Genomic DNA, 18,814 nt, shown 5'->3' with positions numbered 1-18,814 from the left:
CAAATGTGTACACTTATAGGCTGGCAAAAATGGGTTAATTTCAAAGTGGGATTCTTGGCAAGCAGTCTAGAAAGAACTGGATCCTGGGGCAAGCATTGGGATGCACAGTTCATGTCTGCCACTCTTGCACCTTTGGTTTTCGACCTTGTTTTTTCATTTCTGCATACCTGAAGCTACTTTTTTACACGAGGAAAGAAAGGATGGGACCGCTTCTTGGTTGTAGGGAAAAGGAATGATATGGCAGCTTTAAATGTTCATTCTTGGATGTGTGAGTAACAGGTTGAGAGTTGACTCTGAAATAAACCCACCAGCTTGCTTAAACCACATGGAAGTGGCAGTTAGAAGGGATTGTCCAGGTCTTCTGTCTTGACTAATCAAATGACCTGCAGATTTTTTTTTTAAATGCCACACCAGAAGCTTAGAGGAGAAGTTTTTAGGAGTTATCCATTACAAACACAAAATCAGTTACCTAGCTGTACATTGTGATTGACTTTTCACTTGGCTATACCTAACAGACCACTTAACAGAACGGGCCACAAAAATGTGTACTGAGTGTTTAAAGCATAGATAGAACCTCTACACTGGCACAGCTTTATACTCTGGCTAACACTGTAGATGCATTTGCACAATGCATTTAGCTCTGCAGATGCACTGACATAGGGGTAGCTAGTGACCTCTCCTACACGCCTTTTGTGCAGTAGTGAAGCCCAAACAATGGAATATGCTTGCTGTGACTGTTGCTGCTTGCCGTGCTTCGACTTCCAAAGCAAAGCCTTCTATGCTGTAGCTCCAGGGTCTCCAGACCTTTCAGCCAGAGGGCACATCAAATATCTGACACAGTGTCAAGGGCCGGGGAAAAAAATTAATATAAAATTTAAATGAATACATTGATGAAACTTAGATGAATGAATAAATTAATTGGCTCAAATTTCCAGGATTTCTCCGGACACCAGCACACAGCACAGAAATAAAGCACACACTCAAATGGACCCCATTCCTCCATATCACAAGTAGCTTACTTAAATATACAAGAGTAAATACATCAGAACCAGCACATCACAGGAAACACCTGGAGCGTGTTCTGGGATCTGCGGAAGCCTCCCCAACCCTCAGAAAGCCTACTAAGGCCTTCAGAGGGCACAAAAAGTTACTTCCAGTTTTTTGGGAAAACCAGGAAGTGAAGTTTTTAGGTCTTTAAAAGGCATTCTGAGGGCTGAGGAGGTTGTATGCAGCCTCCCTCGTTCTCAAAACACCCTCCAGATGCAACAGGAGTGGTCATGTTAGGTCAAGTGGCTTTCAGGGGACCAGAGACTGACCGCAGGCTGGATGAAGCTCATTGTAGGCTGCATCTGGCCCCTAGGCCGGGGTTTGGAGACCCCTGCTTTAGCTCTGTGCCATTGTACAAATCGATGGTAAGGCCACATGTGGAGTACAGCATCCAGTTCTGGTTGCCACATCTCAAAAAGAACATAGTGGAACTATGGAAGGTGCAGAGGAGAGCAACCAAAATTATTACTGGGCTGGGGTACCTCCCTTGTGAGAAAAGGCTGCAGCGTTTGGGGCTCTTTAGTCTAGAAAAAAGGTGCCTGAGGGGCGACATAATTGAGACATATAAAATTATGCAGCGGGTAGATAGAGTGAATAGAGGGATTTCCTTTTCCCTCTCACACAACATCAGAACCAGAGGACATCAGAACACTAAAATTGAGTATCAAGAGAGTTAGGACAGACAGAAGAAAATATTTCTTTACCCAGCATGTAATTAGTCTGTGGAACTCCTTGCCACAGGATGTGGTGATGACACACCTAGTTGCTTTTAAAAGGAGATTGGACAGATTTTTAGTAGAAAAGTTCATCGTAGGTTACAAGCCATGATGGACATGTGCAACCTCCTGGTTTTGGAAATAGGCTAACTCAGAAGGCCAGGTACAAGGGAGTGACAACAGGATGCAGGTCTTGTGTGCTCCCTGAAGCATCTGGTAGGCCACAGGAAGCTGGACTAGATGGCCTTTGACCTGATCCAGAAGGGCTTTTCTATGTTCTTGTTAGTCAAATACTACTGAAGACAGAACTGCCAGCACTGGTGGTAGAATGGACTGTACAACTTCAAACCAGGTGGGAAATACTATTTTTAAATGCTCTCTTGCATTTAAAAAAAGCCTTATTGCAAGTAGAGAACTAGAAAAACAAAGTGTCATAGGTTGAAACATTAATCCTTAAGCTTTATACTTAAGTGAGTTTTGTTTGTTGGTTTGGTTTCCCCTCAGAGGACTGTTCAAAAATAGCATCTGTTTACAATCTGAAATGGTGCAGTCTACCCTGCCACCTTGGGAATCTACCACCTAATTCTGCTGCATGTGTAGACCAGACTATGCTTGCGGTTCAGCAGAAATGATAGTATCAGATAGATTCCTCAGCAGCAGAATATACAAGGCATTCAAAGAGCTTCTTTTTCAAAGCAGGTTTAGATACTAAAAATCTTTCTATTCAGTCTTATACAATGCCTAGTGTTACCTCATGGTTATGATTATACCATGTAGAAGAAGGTATTATAATACTTACCTGGGTTTTTTTTCGGTATTGTTGTAAATATCAGGCCAGGCCCAGCATCAGCAGAGAATAATATCCAATTAATAACTGTTTGTTGGGCTGTAGGAAAAAACCAGGTGGTGCAAAGGGATGGGAATGGGCACACATTATTTTTTGGGCACAATCCTATCCTTGGTTTACACCAGTGTAGTGACTGCTTCACTAGCCTTGGGTGTTGCAAGCATGCCTTAAAGCACATTGCAGCATCTGCCGAGTAAGGAAGCGCCTGACAGAGCAGGTATTCCCAGCCCTCGGGCTTCAGAACCCTACTTGGAGCTTCTCGGACTTACACTGGCCATTGGCAGCCAGAAATGAGTAGCCTCTTTGAGCAGGCTGGGGCTTTGCACAGAAGAAAGGGACAAATATCCCCTTACCCCAAGGAGACTTCCAGCCTGATTCTTCCCACCACTGGTTACAGTGGGGGCCAAGCAGCTTCGCTGCACCAGCTTTGGTAAGGACTGGGCTGTCCATGTTTGAATTAACAGGAGTGACTGATCCCTTAATGTACTGTAAGTGCTCAACTTCTCTGTTTGGGCCAGTGAGAGAAAGGAAATACTGTGAACTCTGACAACCTGTGACGCTTGATCAGGTCTAGTTTGTCTATCACTTTTGACACTTAGAATATGACTATACGTATTTTCTCCATAAGTTAGATCTCTATCAAATGCAACTTGCAGCTCTTCTCTGGTCTCCCTGCAGGCTGAACTCTGCTCCAGTGAAAGGTTTTGAAAAGGATGTTGGTGGCAAGACAACCATGCGGATCACATACCCAGAAGGAGCTATTCAGAAGCCAGAGCAGTATGAGAAGGACTCCCTGTTTGTGCTGGCAGGGTTCAAGTGGCAGGATTTCAAGTGGCTGAAGTACATTGTTTACAAGGAAAAAGTGGTAAGATGTGTGACTCAGTGGAGGGGAACTGTTGTAATTTCAGGACTGTTTGCATCAAGGCAGGATATACCCCCAGCACTGTGCTTACTTTTTTCACATCTCTTTCTGTGGAGTTTGTCCTTTCAGTCTATGTTCCATAACAAAATGAAGTTAAGAATGTCATATTAATCCCAAAACAATCCAGTTATATATGCTCACTAAATTCAGTTGAAGTGAGTTCAGATGTGTCTTCAGAAATGTGAGGTTTCAGGTTATGTAAAAGAGAAATAATTGAAAATTACAGGGCAGGAAGACCAGTTTTCAAAAAGATGTCTGTGAGCAACTATCAATAAAATCAAGGTAGATAAATTAACCTGTTACCTGTGATTAATACATTCGAAAAAGATGGAGGAGATGTCTGAGAGTTGAATAGTCCAATTAGAAATTCTCCTGATCTCAACAGAAAAGAGTCTACACAACCCATAGATAGCAAAAAAATAAAAAAATAAAAATGCCATAGAGGGTTTTAATTAATATTAGTGATTAGTGAAGAGGCACTTATGCTTTGTATTTTTGTTCTTCCTTTCTTTCTAGGATGAGCTGTTTTTGAGATATACACTGTAATGTACACATGAAAGACATTTTGTTATTATAGGTTGAAATCTCATTTAGCAAATGTCGGACACAGTGCTGCTTTCAGTTTGGAAATAATCATCACTTGATTTAGTTTATTGGAAAAGAAATTGACAGCAAGATACTTCAAAAATGTAAAATCTGTTAGGTTCAGTATGGACATTACTGAACTGGCTCATGAGAGAGCACAGCCCTAATTTATACAAACCAGCTATTTTGTGGTTTGGATTCAAAGAAGAATGATTTTGTCTACAGAGGGCTCTCTTTGAACATCTGGTTTATGTTGGTAAAGGAGCCAAGTGGGGGCAAAGGTGTTCTTGGAAATAATTAGCTTCTGGGCTTTTTCCTTTCTCAAAACCTTCTTTTACCATCTGAACAGCCACTGCCAAATTGAACAGCTTATGGAGCAAGTGCCTGCGGCATCAGGAAGCTGTCTTTAGTAGTGAAAGTCTGGTGGTGAGTGAGCACCTGCTTGCAAGTGCAGCCATGTTCAAGAGCCTGCTCATTGCAAAGGCGTGTCTGACACATACTGTACAGGGATGACGTAGGAGGTCGAGTAGGGTGCAGCTTTATTTGAGCAAAGGACCAGGAAAATGCACACATCACTTGGCTACCAACTTGCCTTGACAGTTGATGCAATCTGTAGAGCTAAAAACTCTGTGAATTAGGAAAATAACATAGACTTTCCTTTGAACTGGAAACTTTCTGCTTCTGATATACTTTTCTATGGAAGGCTCTAGAGGCACCAGTGGAGATAAGGGTAGAAGAGCCTGTCCTTTGCTTGCATAGCACACACCTTACAGCGCAATCCTACGCATGTCTATTCAAAAGCAAGTTGTATTGACTTCAGTGGGACTTCAATTCACAGGGAAGCATCTAGGGTTATGCACCCTTATGTGGGAGTAAGCCCCACTGACTGCAATGGGATTTCAGAATATTAATGCATAGGCTTGGGCTGTTAATAATTATTTCATTTAAAATGCATTTTGTCAGTAATTTGCCGGTATTTTGTTTTTTTTAACGATATACTTGAAAGGAAAAATTACTTAAAGCATTGCACCTGCCTGTTTCTTCTTTTTTGTATTCTCAAACCTGCCTGTAGAATAATTGTGGGAGAGAAGGGCAGTTCTATTTGTTGAGCTGTCTTTAGGGCTACAGACACCACAAAATACTACAAGTGACAAGTCCCTTTTTGTTTTGGTCTTGTACATTATGTGAACAGGCGCTGGTTCCTGGGATGAAAACTCTTATGGAATAACCAGTGTCAGTATTGCCACTGTATACCTTAAGTGGCAATTAGTTCCCCTTGATTGTGTAACTTATTATCACATTGTGCCATTATTAGCTGTTTTATTTGATTGCATACATGAATCCCCAGTTACCACCTACAGAGAGCAAGCACATTGTGCAATCTCACCACCTAAATCAATGAATGATTGAAGTAGGCTAAAATTAATCCTTTTTGCTCTGTACTAAAGAGAAAATAGGTGCTTTAGACACTTAAGTATGAGTCACTGCCATAAGGTAAGCAAAAGGCGAGCAAAGGGAGAGGCAGATAGGAGAGCTTTAAAAGATCATTTATAAACCGGAACAAGAACAGAAATTTCCCTTAATTTCCCCCTCCTTCATCTTGTTGCAAAATGAGGCAACTTTCCAGAGCGAACCAAGAGGCATTTGCAGGGAAGAAGTGATAGCTTGTCTTATGGGAGAGAAAAAGGGGGTTCTAATTGTTTTATAATGGAAATACCAAGCTGCAGTCAGCTTGGTGTCCTCACAACCCAAACAGCTTTCTGGAAAAGGAACTGAGTTCCTAAGAATCTGGAGGAACTGCATCCTGCAGGCATTTCTAAGAATGTAGTTCCATGAAGAAGGTAGGATTAAAAAAACACTCTTCTCTTAGAATGGATAGCTAGGAGAAATTCTAATCTTAACTATGTTAAGTTCTATGTTAAGTTCTATGAAAGACTAGAACTATTCAATTGTAAGGTTTAGAACAGCCTGCCTATGTAAACCGCCTTGGATTAAAAGTCTGAGGAGAAATCTGAAGACCAAAGAAAGGCGGTATATAAATACCTATATAAATAAAAAACTAGTTAGATTGTGTGAACTTGGCTGGCCTTCCACAAACAATGGAACAAGCTCTAAGACGAATAATCAGATTCTTCTTGGCCTGTCTTGGTGATTCTTAGCAACTTTGTTAAGTTAATTTGAGAGTCTTCACTTGCTACTGGATTGCTGTGCTCGAAGTCATGATCATGCTTCCTAATCCCTAGATGTAGAGAGGTGAACTAGGCCTACTATATTTGCTTATATGCAGGAATGGGCTGCAATTTGGATGACTCAGAGCTGAGTTGTGAAAACACATGTTTTTTGTAACTCATATGAACTCAAGTCACATGTATCAAAAACTTGGACACTGACTTGGGACTCTGGGGTTTTACCCTAAATATGTAAAGACTCGAATAAACTCGAGTCACGACTTGCTTTTATTTGTGTTTCTGACTCTGTTTTGGGTGTGTGCTTGCTCAATTAATTTTTTTCGCCTCTTCCAGGGCTTGACTCGCTTTTCTAAAATACTAAGTGTTGAGTCAAAATGCCTCAAAAAATGACTATGGATGAGTCACAACAGCTTCTGTTATGACCTGTGTGTGGCGCAAGTCAAGGGGGGCAGAGACTCTGGAATTGACACAAGAGTGCTGTGGCTCTGGCACATCTCTGCTTATATGTGATTCTATACAGCAGGCTTTTACAGTATATAGTGTACTTGTCTTTCCAAGCACTTGCAAGCCAAAATATAAGTGTAGAGTTGTTTTTTGTTTTCAGAAGTATGATTTCTTTGTTTTAAGAAATCATTTTTGTGCAGTTTTTGTTACATTTTATATCCCACCTCACCTCTGTCATGGAACTCAGGACAGCATACGTATTAGGTTCCCAGGCAGTCTCTCATCTAGGTACTGACCAGACCCAGGCCTGCTTAGTTTCAGCAAGATTACTGCATGTATCAGACCATGCCCTGGGTTTCTAGAGGAATATGTTTTGCCTCGACCTCTGGTTTGTCCTTCACCTCATCTGCACTATACTTAAAATTTGTCACTGCATTGAATTCTCAATTGCATTGTTAGAACTGTAGGGAAGACTGCACTGAAGGTGCAGTAGAATTACCTCAGCTGGTGTAGTTTCTTCAGTTTAGCAAGGCAAAAGTTCCTGAAAACTTTTGTGCAGATTAAACAAAGTTTGCAGTTTAGCAAGCCTGTTTTTGTTTCATAAGTTCACTATGTGCGTTCGTGTAAATGTAAGGCAGGAATTTCCCAACACAACCACAGGAATGCACAAGCAGTTGATGGGGACATTTAGACACACACGCCCCCAACGAAACCCTAGACTCTAATACACCAGTGCTACACCCAATTGAATACTTACCTTTTGTCTTGCAAGTTTTTAAAACTGAGGTTGTGACTGGAAAATTTTCCTGGTGGAGTATACTCTACAGTCCGTGTCCTGGTTGGATCATTTCAGACAACTCTGTAAAGATGCATGGTAAACCATGTACTCAGCTCATCTGCTGAAACCCTAATTGGCTCTTTGTGCTTGCCATGAGTAAGCACTAATATGGTTACAAGAGGATATGGGGTAAGCAGGAATTCTGGCAGCATTACCCCATAGCAAAAGACAAGCATGGGTCTACAAGAGTGTGGATAAGCTATTCAGCACAGAGGTTGTTTGCTGTGTCATACCCATTCTTAGGAGAATAACTAGGGAAGGGAAGAGCACAGCCAGCCCACTGATTACATGACCTGACTGCATGACATAGAGTAGTGCTTTGGAGGGGGTGTTGAACCGATGAGAGCCAACCGTTGACAGAACCCCTCTGGTCAGCATTTTGATTCAGTTCCAGTTTGTTAAGAGTAAACAAGAAGAGAATTGGAGAGTGGTAGTTCCCTGGTAGTGGCAGGCTGCAGCTGTGCTAGATGGAGAAGTAGGAAAAAAATGTCTCGGGTGCCACCAACACTGCCTCTTTATTCTCTCTGCCCACTCAGCTGGAAACCTGTTCCTTACCACCCCTTTGGTGCAATCTCTTTACTTGCCCTTGCATGGAGCTTTTTTGAAAATGGACAAAAGGAGGAGACCCTTTCCCTGGCTGCTAATTCACTTTCATATCATCACTGCCACCCACCCGCAGGAGTCTAAATGAATGTTTTATCTTGTAAACACATGTTTGGAAAAGTGGTGGGAAGCAGCTTGGTGGGTGATTTGGAGAAAAGAGAACAGGAAAAAGTTTAAGTACACATATTCTGCCACTTACTTAATCTAAATCACCTTTTCAAATAAACATTTGGAGTTTTGTTACACATATTTGCATATGATGAGTATATCTATTTACAGAGGAATGAAACATGCACATCTAAACCTCTGGACTCTTTCATCAGACTGAAAAGATCCCATCTTTGAGCACTTCATGCATTTTGTGGGGTTTTTCATCTCTTGGTTGTTAATTGCTTACAGCCCAATCCTGAGCTGTCCAGGGTGCAGGGCTTCAGATGCACCGAAAATGGCTGCTGCCGCATCTCACGCTCCGAGCAGCTGCCGGTGGCTCCTCAGGGGAAGGGGACTTTTGTCCTTTTCCCCAGGGGAAAGAGAGTAGCCCCACTATGGGGCTACTCAATTCACCGCTAACCAAAAGGTCGACAGTGAATCAAGAGCCTCCGTGTAGGGCAGCAAGCCCAACACAGAGGCTCTGGATCCGGTGGAGCTTTGCTCTACCAGTCCTGCCTCCTTCCTGTCACGCTCCCTCGCCCTGGAATGCCTCCTCCCTGCCCTCTGCCCCCCTCCCCCCTCCCAAGAACACCTTCTTCCCACCTCCACCCCACACTTCCACTTACCTCTCCGCTGCTCAGCAGTCCACGCAACTGCTGAGCGGTGAAGCTTCGGCAGCTGACCGGTAGTAGCCCAGTGCCTGCCAGCACTAGGCTACCACCAGCACTCGCCCAGAGCTAGGGCCTGCAAACATGCCTCATGGCACATTTGCGACAGTGTTACTGATGGTAAGCCAGTGCGCACTGTTCAGGATTGGGCCCTTAGTCACCCTGTCAAATATCTTGGTTACATTTTCAAATTATAGTACAACTCTTGTGAGATTTAGGCCCCAACCCTATTGCGTTGTTGCAGTTGCACAGCTAGCATACTGTGGCCGCTCAAGGCCCTTTACAATCATATGAAAGCTGGATGATTGTCGCAGGTTTCTGGGCTGCTGCAGTAAATGGGCAGTGGCACAGTGTGAACAGTAGTAGTTTCAGAAGAGCCACTGTCAACACTAGTAAGTTAATGGTGGAGGTGTGTCGTGAGTAGGGGTGGGCAGGGGGAGTTTTGGGGTGGATTGGTGGAGGGCAGGGAGGGGGTGGATCTCAGCAACACCAGCATGCTCCAGATTCTACTGCCTCATTCTCAAGCTACCCTGCCCCTTCTCTACCCTTGGACACACACCATCAGAATGGCTGGTATAGGTCTGAGGAGACACATAGGCATTTGGGCAACCTATTGGGGAATAAGTAAAAAATATTTTTTATTTGCCTCCCACTGGCTGTCTGATTGACCCCACCCATCCACCCTTGGATGCAGTGTGTGCTTCGTCAGTACAGCTATATCGGTGCCAATGGTGGGGGATAGGATTGAGCAGTTAGAAGCAAAGTCTGAACTCAGGAGGGTGGTGGACAGCCCAAACCCATCCGTACAAAGTAGAAGCAAAAAGAAATGTCTTTCAGATAAAAAGTGTGGGAAGGAGCAGGCGACACAAGGTAAGTGCATTTTGGGCAGTATGAACAACAACAAAATACTTTTGGGATGTCACAGCTGACATCTGCTTCACCACCACCCATTCCTCCTCCCCAACCCATTATAAGGAATCTATTTGAGCTTTTTTTTCTACCCCTAGTTTTCCTCTTGATTCTTGAGAAGCCCCTGATCAGACATGCCTCATGCTCTGCATTGAACAGTGTCATGCTCAGCTAGAAATGTAGGAAATTTGAAATAGGTAAAATATCTCCCCTGCAAACACTGTGAAGTCCACTCTGCAGACTCCACAAACTGTACTAGTCCTGCAATAATCCCAGTTGGCAGTGTGGACTGGAAGCCAATGCAAGCTGCAAAGTTAGTGCTTGCGTTAGTGGAAATTGGATGCCCTTTGTAGCAGTATCTAATCCCTTAAAGCAGGGTGTACTATTCTGATTTTGGGTTCCTTGAGTAATAGTCAACATTTATTTTAATGTTCCTTTCATGAGCTGTTCTGAGGACCTTGAGGTTAGGGCTCCTTGACAAGCACAGGACTTGGTCTAAATGGCAGCTTTCACTGTCGATGGTTTGCTGCTGTAGTAGTAAAACATCACCTAGCAAATTCTTGTTAATGCAAGAAAGAGGTAACCTGAGCTGCTTGTGCCAAAAACTCTTTAGATTGTGCTTGAAAAACCATGTTGATCCACTGCTTTTGGTCTGTGACTTGAACCACTGGACTGATAATGCCTTTGAGGCTTGAAAATGTGAGACCTGCTAAATCTTTGTCTCCAGTACTCAAAGAAGCCTAAGCATCCATTGATGGAATTATAATATCTGGGAGTTTATTTTTCATTTGAAAATATCTCTGTGGTTGTCTGTAGGGTCTAGAAGAGAAAGCATGATGCGGAAGGCAAATACAAACCAATCTAAAAGTCACTACTTACCCACAAATTGCTTTCTGCATCTTGGTGACTGGACAGGCTAAAGAGCAGATTCTTAATCTGAGTATTGGTTGCACCATTTGGGGGGGGGGGTCTAGTGGATTTCCATTCCCAGCTTGTTTTGCCCACTTTCTGCATTCATAAAGCAACCCTCCTTATTTGATGACAAATGCACTTCATTGTGAGAGTGTTTTGCCTGCTGAAGGAAATAATTACTTCCTGTGTATAATCATATAAATATGAAGTCACAAGATCAGACCAGTTTTCTAGGAAGTGACTCAGTAAGATGGGGGTAAGGAAAGTGTTTGGCAATATTTCTCTATGCCTCCCCCTTTTGGCTTCTCATAATGAAGAACGGATAAGCATCTTCCTTCTGAACCTACACAGCACATAACTGCAGAGAAGCAGATAAATTGGCAGTGCTGATGTCATCCTACACAAATTCTTGAGATATGTTTTGTCTTTTTAACACCCTCTGCAGAGTCATTATTCTGTTCTCTCACTTCCAGCATCCAGACAAGAGACCAGGGATGTCCTTTTCAGGCAATATGTCTTAACCCCTCCCCAGTTGCTCAACTCTGTTCAACCAGTGTTGTCAAATGTAGTATATTTTGGGCACAAGAAAACACACAGCTCTAAGGATCATGTAACCATCCCATTTTATGATAGCTTCAGTACCCTGCAAAGAGAGAAGGAAAGATGGGAGCTCTCAAACAGAAAGAGGGAGATGAATTCAATCTCTTTACAGACTTCAAGGAGTAATATAGCTAGTTACTAGCCATCCTCTTGGTGTGCTCCTGATAGTGGCACACCTGTTCTTCAGTGAATGGTAACAGCATGCCTTCATATGAAACTCAGTACATGTTACTGCCATCATTCATCTGTTACAGAAAGAAACAATGAAGGATTTTCAAGCAGGAAGAACAAAACTCAGCTCTCACTCATAGTATGTATCTGACTTTGATCTGTATTCCCATAGATGAAATAAATTAATTGTTCCAAATCTGCTTTACAAGCCACCATTCCCATTTATTATGTTATTCTCATTTATTATATTAGCCACTATTCTCATTTATTATATTTAGGGCACTTAGCTGGTGCCCTTCCTGATCACTGGGATAGTGACTGTAATTGACACAAGTGCTTTCTTGAAATGTCGTTACTGGTACTGTAGAAAAGGTACATAGGCGGAACAGAAATCAAGATAGACTGCTCCTTGAGCCATAGGAATGGGTTTGTTGGAGTCGTCTTCTTTCCTCTTGGTAGTCTTTATTACAGAAACCAGAAGAGGCAAAACTTGCAGGAAAATTGAGGCTGAGCCTGGAAGCCCTGTGTAACCGTTTGTCAAACAGTTGCGATACCACAGAATCTGCTTGTGTCATCTTCTGGCTACACAGTATTGAACCAGTTCCCATCCACACCTCTCCATTCCCAGTCCTGAAAAGATTGCTCTTATCCCAGGTGTGAGGCAGGGATACACGTTTTGCTTTCTGTATTTTATGGAAATATTCTGGCTGTATCCCTATCCTCTCACAATGAGAGTTCCTGAATGGGCTCCAGCAAATCTGTGTTCTTCAGTCGTGCCTGGCATTTGTTAACTTCCCTATCTGTCTGTTTCTCTCAGTATACAGAAGAGTAGGTATCCCCAACAGGAGTTTAACAGTTTTAGAAATTTCCTTGAGCATCTGTCTTTGATCAGACTATTAGACATAATAGTGGCAGCCCCAGCAGAGCACCACAGCTGGGAGAATATTGCCAAAGCCTGTGGGGGTTGGTGGCTGTGGAGCTGTCTCCTTGTGGTCTTCATAGTGGTTCAGATGGTTTTATAGCTAGAAAACAAGGAGACACAGAACAAAACCACAAAGCTTCCATTTTGGAACCCAAACACAAGGAACAGGATGCCATCTATCATAATAGCACTCTTAGGTGGCAAAAGTAGTCCTAGACAACAGTAAGAATGGAATAGACCAGAAAATCCTGTGTCCAATCATCCAAGCAGGATCGTCTTCAAACCTCAGTGAGCCCAGAGTAAAGGAAACAGTAAACAAAGTATACAACACTAAAGTGACTGCATAGCTAATAGCTCTGCAAATAAATCAAGCCATGTCTTAGAGATTTTTCAGAGGTCTTCTCACCACTCACTTTTGATATATGAAGATTATTTCCCTACCACACAATGACTCTCACTCACATGCAGATGTTGCTGGCAACGAAACAGGAAAGCTAAGATAAACCTAGAAAACTTTGTATTTAGAAAACTTCCTGTAACTTTTTTTTTTTTTTGCTCCCATCTGTGCTGCAAAATTAAAACATTTTTGGGTGTTTGGGGTGTGTGTAGTGTGGATTTTTAGATGTTTCAAGATAACAGCTTGAACTTTTCAGCATAACTATAGGAGACTTTTGTAGTTGTTAACATTTTCTTGGCAACACAGAATTGTTTACACCCTGAAGCCTATGGAAAACACAGAAAGGGATTAAATCCAATTTGTAAATACTATATTTTAAAATGTCCATCCACTTCACTTTTATGAACAGCACTATACTTAAGGTTTTGAGCCATGAATCTTAAATCCCCTTATGGTGGTGGACCTGCAACAGCTTGTCGTGTTGTGGAATCGGCCAATATCCTTCAAACCATCAGATTCATTGTCCGCAAATCAGCCAGTGCATTGTACCATTCCAAACCTACTTGTTCTTAAAAGAATTGCAGGGCATTTGTAGGAAATCCTATATATTGAATGTCAGACTGAGTCTTTCTCTACAATCTCACCTTTCCATTTCTGAACTTCTACTTAAGGGCTCTTTACACATAAAGAACTTTCTAAGTAGATGCAATTTTTTGTCAGAGAAATGGCATGTAAACCCACTAATCCACCCAGCAGTGTATTTTGCTAGATCTGAACATTGTGAGGCCTGCTGGGACATTCTACTGCTTGTACTTGCAGCAAATCATGGTCATTTAGTTTTCTGCATGGCAGTGAATTTCCAAAAGAAAACTGGTTTATGCATTGTGTCATCTCTTTGCCCACCTCTTACTTCCTTCTGGACAACCTGAGATGGTCCCATCACCATATTTCCACCTTTAACTTTCTTAGATCCACATAGTCAAATCAGGTGAATATGAAAAATTATTTCTGCAAGCTGTGACATTGAAATCTTTCACATTGCAATACACAACTTTCATTGTTTGTCAGAATCCCATTCCTTTGATTGACACCTCCATGTCTAGTACAAATGCCTCCTTCATGCGCTTTGGCACCAATTTTTTTTTTCTTACTCATCTACCCACTGATGCTGTAATGCTCACATGAATTGGTAACAAGTAATTTTATTTCATATAGTAGACACTATATGTCTACTATAGTCTACACTAGTCTACACTATAGTCTACACTAGTCCCTGTGTCTGTACCCATTTGGCAAAATTCATAAATGCATGATACAGGAGATTATACTGCTAATCAGAAACTTCATTCTGCTAGTCTCTATTTTGTTTAAGACTGTTTTGTCAGTTTTGATATATTTGTAAATATTTTATCTTGGGAAGGAGATATTGCTGCTCATCAAAAGGATATGAATGTTATTTTAATTTAGCTCACTTTTAAAAGTGAAATGCCTAGAGTTCCTCCTACTATATTATATACACCTTCTCTCAAAAATAAATACAAAAGAAGCAATTAAAAAAATTAATTTGTGCTGCTTTAGTCACAGGCAATAGATGTTGTGGGTATTTCTTCATATGTATAATGTTAAACAGTTGCTTATCTTTTTCTTTCCTGTTAATAGAAAACTTTGGAAATAGTATCCCTGTTAATTTGGAAGTGAAAAGTGGCCACACAAAAATAAGGCAATGGTTTCTATATTTTGTATACTTGCATACTTATATACGCAGAAGTATATGTGTTTTGTTAATTAAACAGAATTTTAAGAAACCCACATGGACCTATGAGTTACCAGGGACCTACAGAATATTAAGAGGTTAGAGCCAGGATGTCAAAAATGAAGGAGGGCAGGGAGAAAGGAAATTGATCTTCACAACCCCTTGCTAGTAAGTACACTGGGGATGGATTATGGTTGGGGGTGTTTGTGTCATGAGGTTAAAAAATAATCTCCCCCTTGCACCATACAGGAGTGTTTCAAAAGAGAGGAAAGAAAAAAGCATGCCTTTTCTCTTTCCCACTCTTCAGAACACTCCATCCTCTGTGCTGTGCCTCCATCCTCAATAAAATGATCATATTTGGAACTAGTAGTCAGCCTGAAAACCAACCTTTTCATACTATGTAGGTAACTCAGTAGGAGATAACTTCAAGGAAATGGGAAAAAGTATATTTTTTCCCTCCTAAAACTGTCATCCCCCTTCAAGATCTGAATATGAACACAAGGAATGTATTCCAGGCTGAACCCTAGGCAGGATTGCTCTTCTTCCAAGCTGGGGATATAGTAGGTTGCAGAGCCCACCTCTATTTTGTAATAAAGTCTTACATTTCTTTATGCTTGCTGTCTGCTCTTGAACAACACTGGTTTGAGCAGGAGGACCAACAATAAACTGAAAAAGAGGGGAAAGTGATGGCTGTGTTGAATAACTAGCAACCTTTCAGATTGGAGAGAACTGCCTCCATGCCCCTTCATCCTGCTAAGAACTGCATGGGGATATCACTGCTGTCATCTACTTTAGGAAAGCATCAGTGTTTTGGTGACGACAACAATTACAGTAATGGCTCTTACTCATTTTCATGCCTAGCAAAAATTAAGCACAGTACCTTTCTCGCTAAAGAAAATGGCAAAGATCTGCAGCCTGACAGGCCTGCTAACAAAGGGCCAGGAATAAATATGGGTTTACAGAGGTGAGCAACAGTCAGCACAGAAACTCCCTGAAAAACAACTGAATGACTGTGTATGACCTGGGGAAGCAGGAACATAAGGCCCAATCCTTGCCAACTTTCCAGTGCTGGTGCAGCTGCATTCAACCATGTTCCCTTGCCTTGTGGAGGCCTCCATAACTATCCTCCCACCACAGGATGCAGCACACGCACCACTGACATGGATATACCAGTGCTGAAAAGTTGGATAGGATTTGGCCCATAGTCTACAAGGTTTGAGGTAAATGAAAAACTAAAAAACAAATGTGGGTTATTATATACATGTTCTTAGACTTCCAAGCCATGGCCTCACATTTCCACTATTTGGGAGACTATTCTGAGAGGAAGGGAGCTGCAAACCCAGGTAAGAGTGCATTTGAAGCAGCAGGCAGGTGGGAATTCTGAGGAACAGAGACAGGGAGCAAGCAAAAGCCAAGAAGGAGAGAGGTGGGAGAAGCCAGCAGGAAAGGGCTGACACTTGCTTAACCATTAAGGTCCAGATCTTCTTTATAGCCACATTTGCACATACTGTATGTCCCTTGGTTTAGCCATTTTATTGGTTTATATTTTAATGAGTTTTATGATGCATACTTTAAAAAGGAAGAGATGGTTCACAATGAATGGATTGTGGGAATTCATAAAGAACATGGAGAAAAACTGTTTTAATTGTAAGTTTATGTATCAAAGTGCTGTGTAGAATCAACAAGGTGCATTGAGATACTCTGGGACCCTCAGGAGTTGTCTGATCCCTACATCTTATTTAGGTTTCTAGACCTAATGAAGATTATCGTGCTGGAATACTTTGAAGGTCTAAGTATCACTGATGTTGTCTCACTCCCTATAGTATATTCGTCCTCAGAAGAGGAGGAACTTGAAGGGTTTTTTCCTAAGTTGTTCCTGTATCAGATGCCCCAGGATTTTCTTGTAGTTCAGAAAAGGATTTGAGTACTTCTTAAAACAATGCAAAGGAATTGGATTGGGTATTGTAGGGGCTCAGTTGCTATAGCAGGCACTCTGTAATTGGAACTGCCTGATTTGTCTCCACTAATCTTTCCTCAGCTGTGGCTTTTACATCAAATAGCTGGTTTTCCCAGGGGCGCTATAAGCAACAGAGGCCAAGCTACGGTAAATAAAGATACCTAATCCATTTTAGACATGAGCCGAGAGCCTAGTTTCCTCATCTGTCATGGTTCTCCCTTCCATGGATTTATGAAGTGTTTCATTCTGCAGACATTCAGTTTTTCCTGCAGTCCATGGGTGCAAAGGGCAGGCTGTCTGTACAGTTTGCTGTGAGAACAAGAGAAATATATTACCAGCCTTGGTGGGTGGTGTAGTCAGGCTACTTTTCCCCTCCATTATATGTAGCTTGAGTTGAGATTCATCCTATTCATATTGAGAAAACTAAGTTCTTGTATTAAAGTTTAAACCATTCTAGGCACTATTTGATTAGTTTTTGGATATATTTTCCTTTTTGTAGATAATCTGTCTGAGGGGTTTTATTTCCACTGGGTATAGAAGGTTATGCTGTAATACTGCTATCTAAGAAATTTTGAACTATGAGTATCTGATGTGCATTTCTTCATACAAGTAGCAGTTTTTCAAGTTGTGAGGTGCACCAAGCATTGGGAGGCACACAGTGGACAGCATGTGCTAGTAATTTACATTAGGCATATATCTGAGCCCAGTGTAGTGGATAAATATCCCCAGAAGGTTATACTGTGGTTTTTTAAAAAAAGCCTTATACTTGTGCTTCCTGGTTATGTTTGCATTTTATGTATGACAAGACTTATTTGTCTTTGTTTGTAATCCAAATGTGATCAAACAAGGATGACTGAACATGGATGGAATGTATCTTAGTGGCCCGGGCAAAAATGGCTAGAATAAACCCATCATTTAGCTATCTTTTAATATATGTCCATATCCTGGAATTATTACTTATTAAAGAATCAATTCCTAGTTTGTAATTCCTGGCTACAGGTCTGATGGAATTAAAAAGGAAGATGGAACTGTAATACAGGGGTTGTCTAACTACTTGTGATGGGCCTTTGTATTTCTGCAGAGTGCCTCTGATGGGTTTTGGAAGTCTGTGGCAACCCAAGTTCCAAGAGAGCCTCATGAGATCCGTATCCTGAATCCATATTTCATCCAGGAGGCAGCCTTCAGTTTTATTGGCCTTCCTTTCAACAATGGCCTGATGGGCAGAGGGGTAAGTGTACAAGGGAGCTTGTCCCCCAATGTGACCCTTGTTTTGCTTTATGTTGCTGATATTTCTATCAGCATAAAACCTGCCTTGAATTTCCTTCTCTTTGTTTCCTCAAATTCCAACTATCTAACATAGATTTCAGGTCCTCTGAACAGGAACTGTCATGTCTAAGTTTTGGGTAATGCATAACAGGCTGGTGGTACATGATCAGAAGAAGCAGCAAGCAGAAGGACAGTCAAACATTTTAAAAAAGAAAAAGAAACAAGTTGTGCAAAAAGTGAATGCAAACAAATTGTTGTGTTATGCAGATTGTATAAATGGTTGGATCATTCCTGGTCATACATGTTATTTATGCCAGGACGTGCCAACACATGTGTGATAATGCATAATGTTGCCTGAGTGAAAATATGTTTACTGACCGCTGTACATATTTGTTAACCTGACACATGGGAATAGCTGAAGACTTACTGTGTTTCCATACTAGATGGAAGTCCCTTTTTTTATGAAACAGTTTTCCCTTTGGAGTCAGACCTGGAAGATCCAGGTTCAAATTCCCACTCAGCCATGAAGCTTACTCAGTAACCTTGGGCCAGTCACTTTCTCTCAGCATAACCAGGTTGTTGTGAGGACAAAAAGAGGGAACAAGCTATGTACACCATGCTGAGGTCCTTGAAGTAAAGGTGGTATAAAAATGTGAAATATAAAATAAATATTGCTCAGGAGTGTAAGCATAAGGTTGAGAACTTGCCAAGATCTTTGTGGTCCCCCAAATGACTTATACTTTACACAACTCAGGCCCAACTCCTAACCAACTTTCCAGCCCTGGCATAGCTGTGCCAATGGGACGTGTGCTGCATCCTACAGTTGGATGGCACTCACGGAGTCCTCCTCAAAGTAAGGGAATGTTTGTTCCCTTACCTCAGAGATGCATTGCCCTTATATCCGTGCTGGAAAGTAGG

The 18,814-nt window shown here is 41.7% G+C and overlaps 1 protein-coding gene across 5 annotated transcripts in view; it reads left to right on the top strand.

Moving 5' to 3' along the window:
- Positions 1–18,814, top strand: part of ST3GAL3 (ST3 beta-galactoside alpha-2,3-sialyltransferase 3) — a 236,055-nt gene that overhangs the window by 176,576 nt on the left and 40,665 nt on the right. For 4 of the 5 annotated variants that reach the window (XM_066623644.1, XM_066623643.1, XM_066623641.1 and 1 more), the window contains 2 exons: positions 3,289–3,475; positions 17,712–17,858. In XM_066623644.1, the coding sequence (XP_066479741.1) occupies positions 3,289–3,475; positions 17,712–17,858 (334 nt within the window). Of the gene's footprint in view, positions 1–3,288; positions 3,667–17,711; positions 17,859–18,814 lie in introns of those variants that run through there. The other variant, XM_066623645.1, reaches the window with a different exon arrangement.

This window comes from Tiliqua scincoides, chromosome 4 (genome assembly GCF_035046505.1).
Source record: "Tiliqua scincoides isolate rTilSci1 chromosome 4, rTilSci1.hap2, whole genome shotgun sequence".
NCBI lineage: Eukaryota > Metazoa > Chordata > Lepidosauria > Squamata > Scincidae > Tiliqua > Tiliqua scincoides.
The sequence above is the reverse complement of the archived record's forward strand: the minus strand, read 5'-3'. Positions and strand labels throughout refer to the sequence as shown.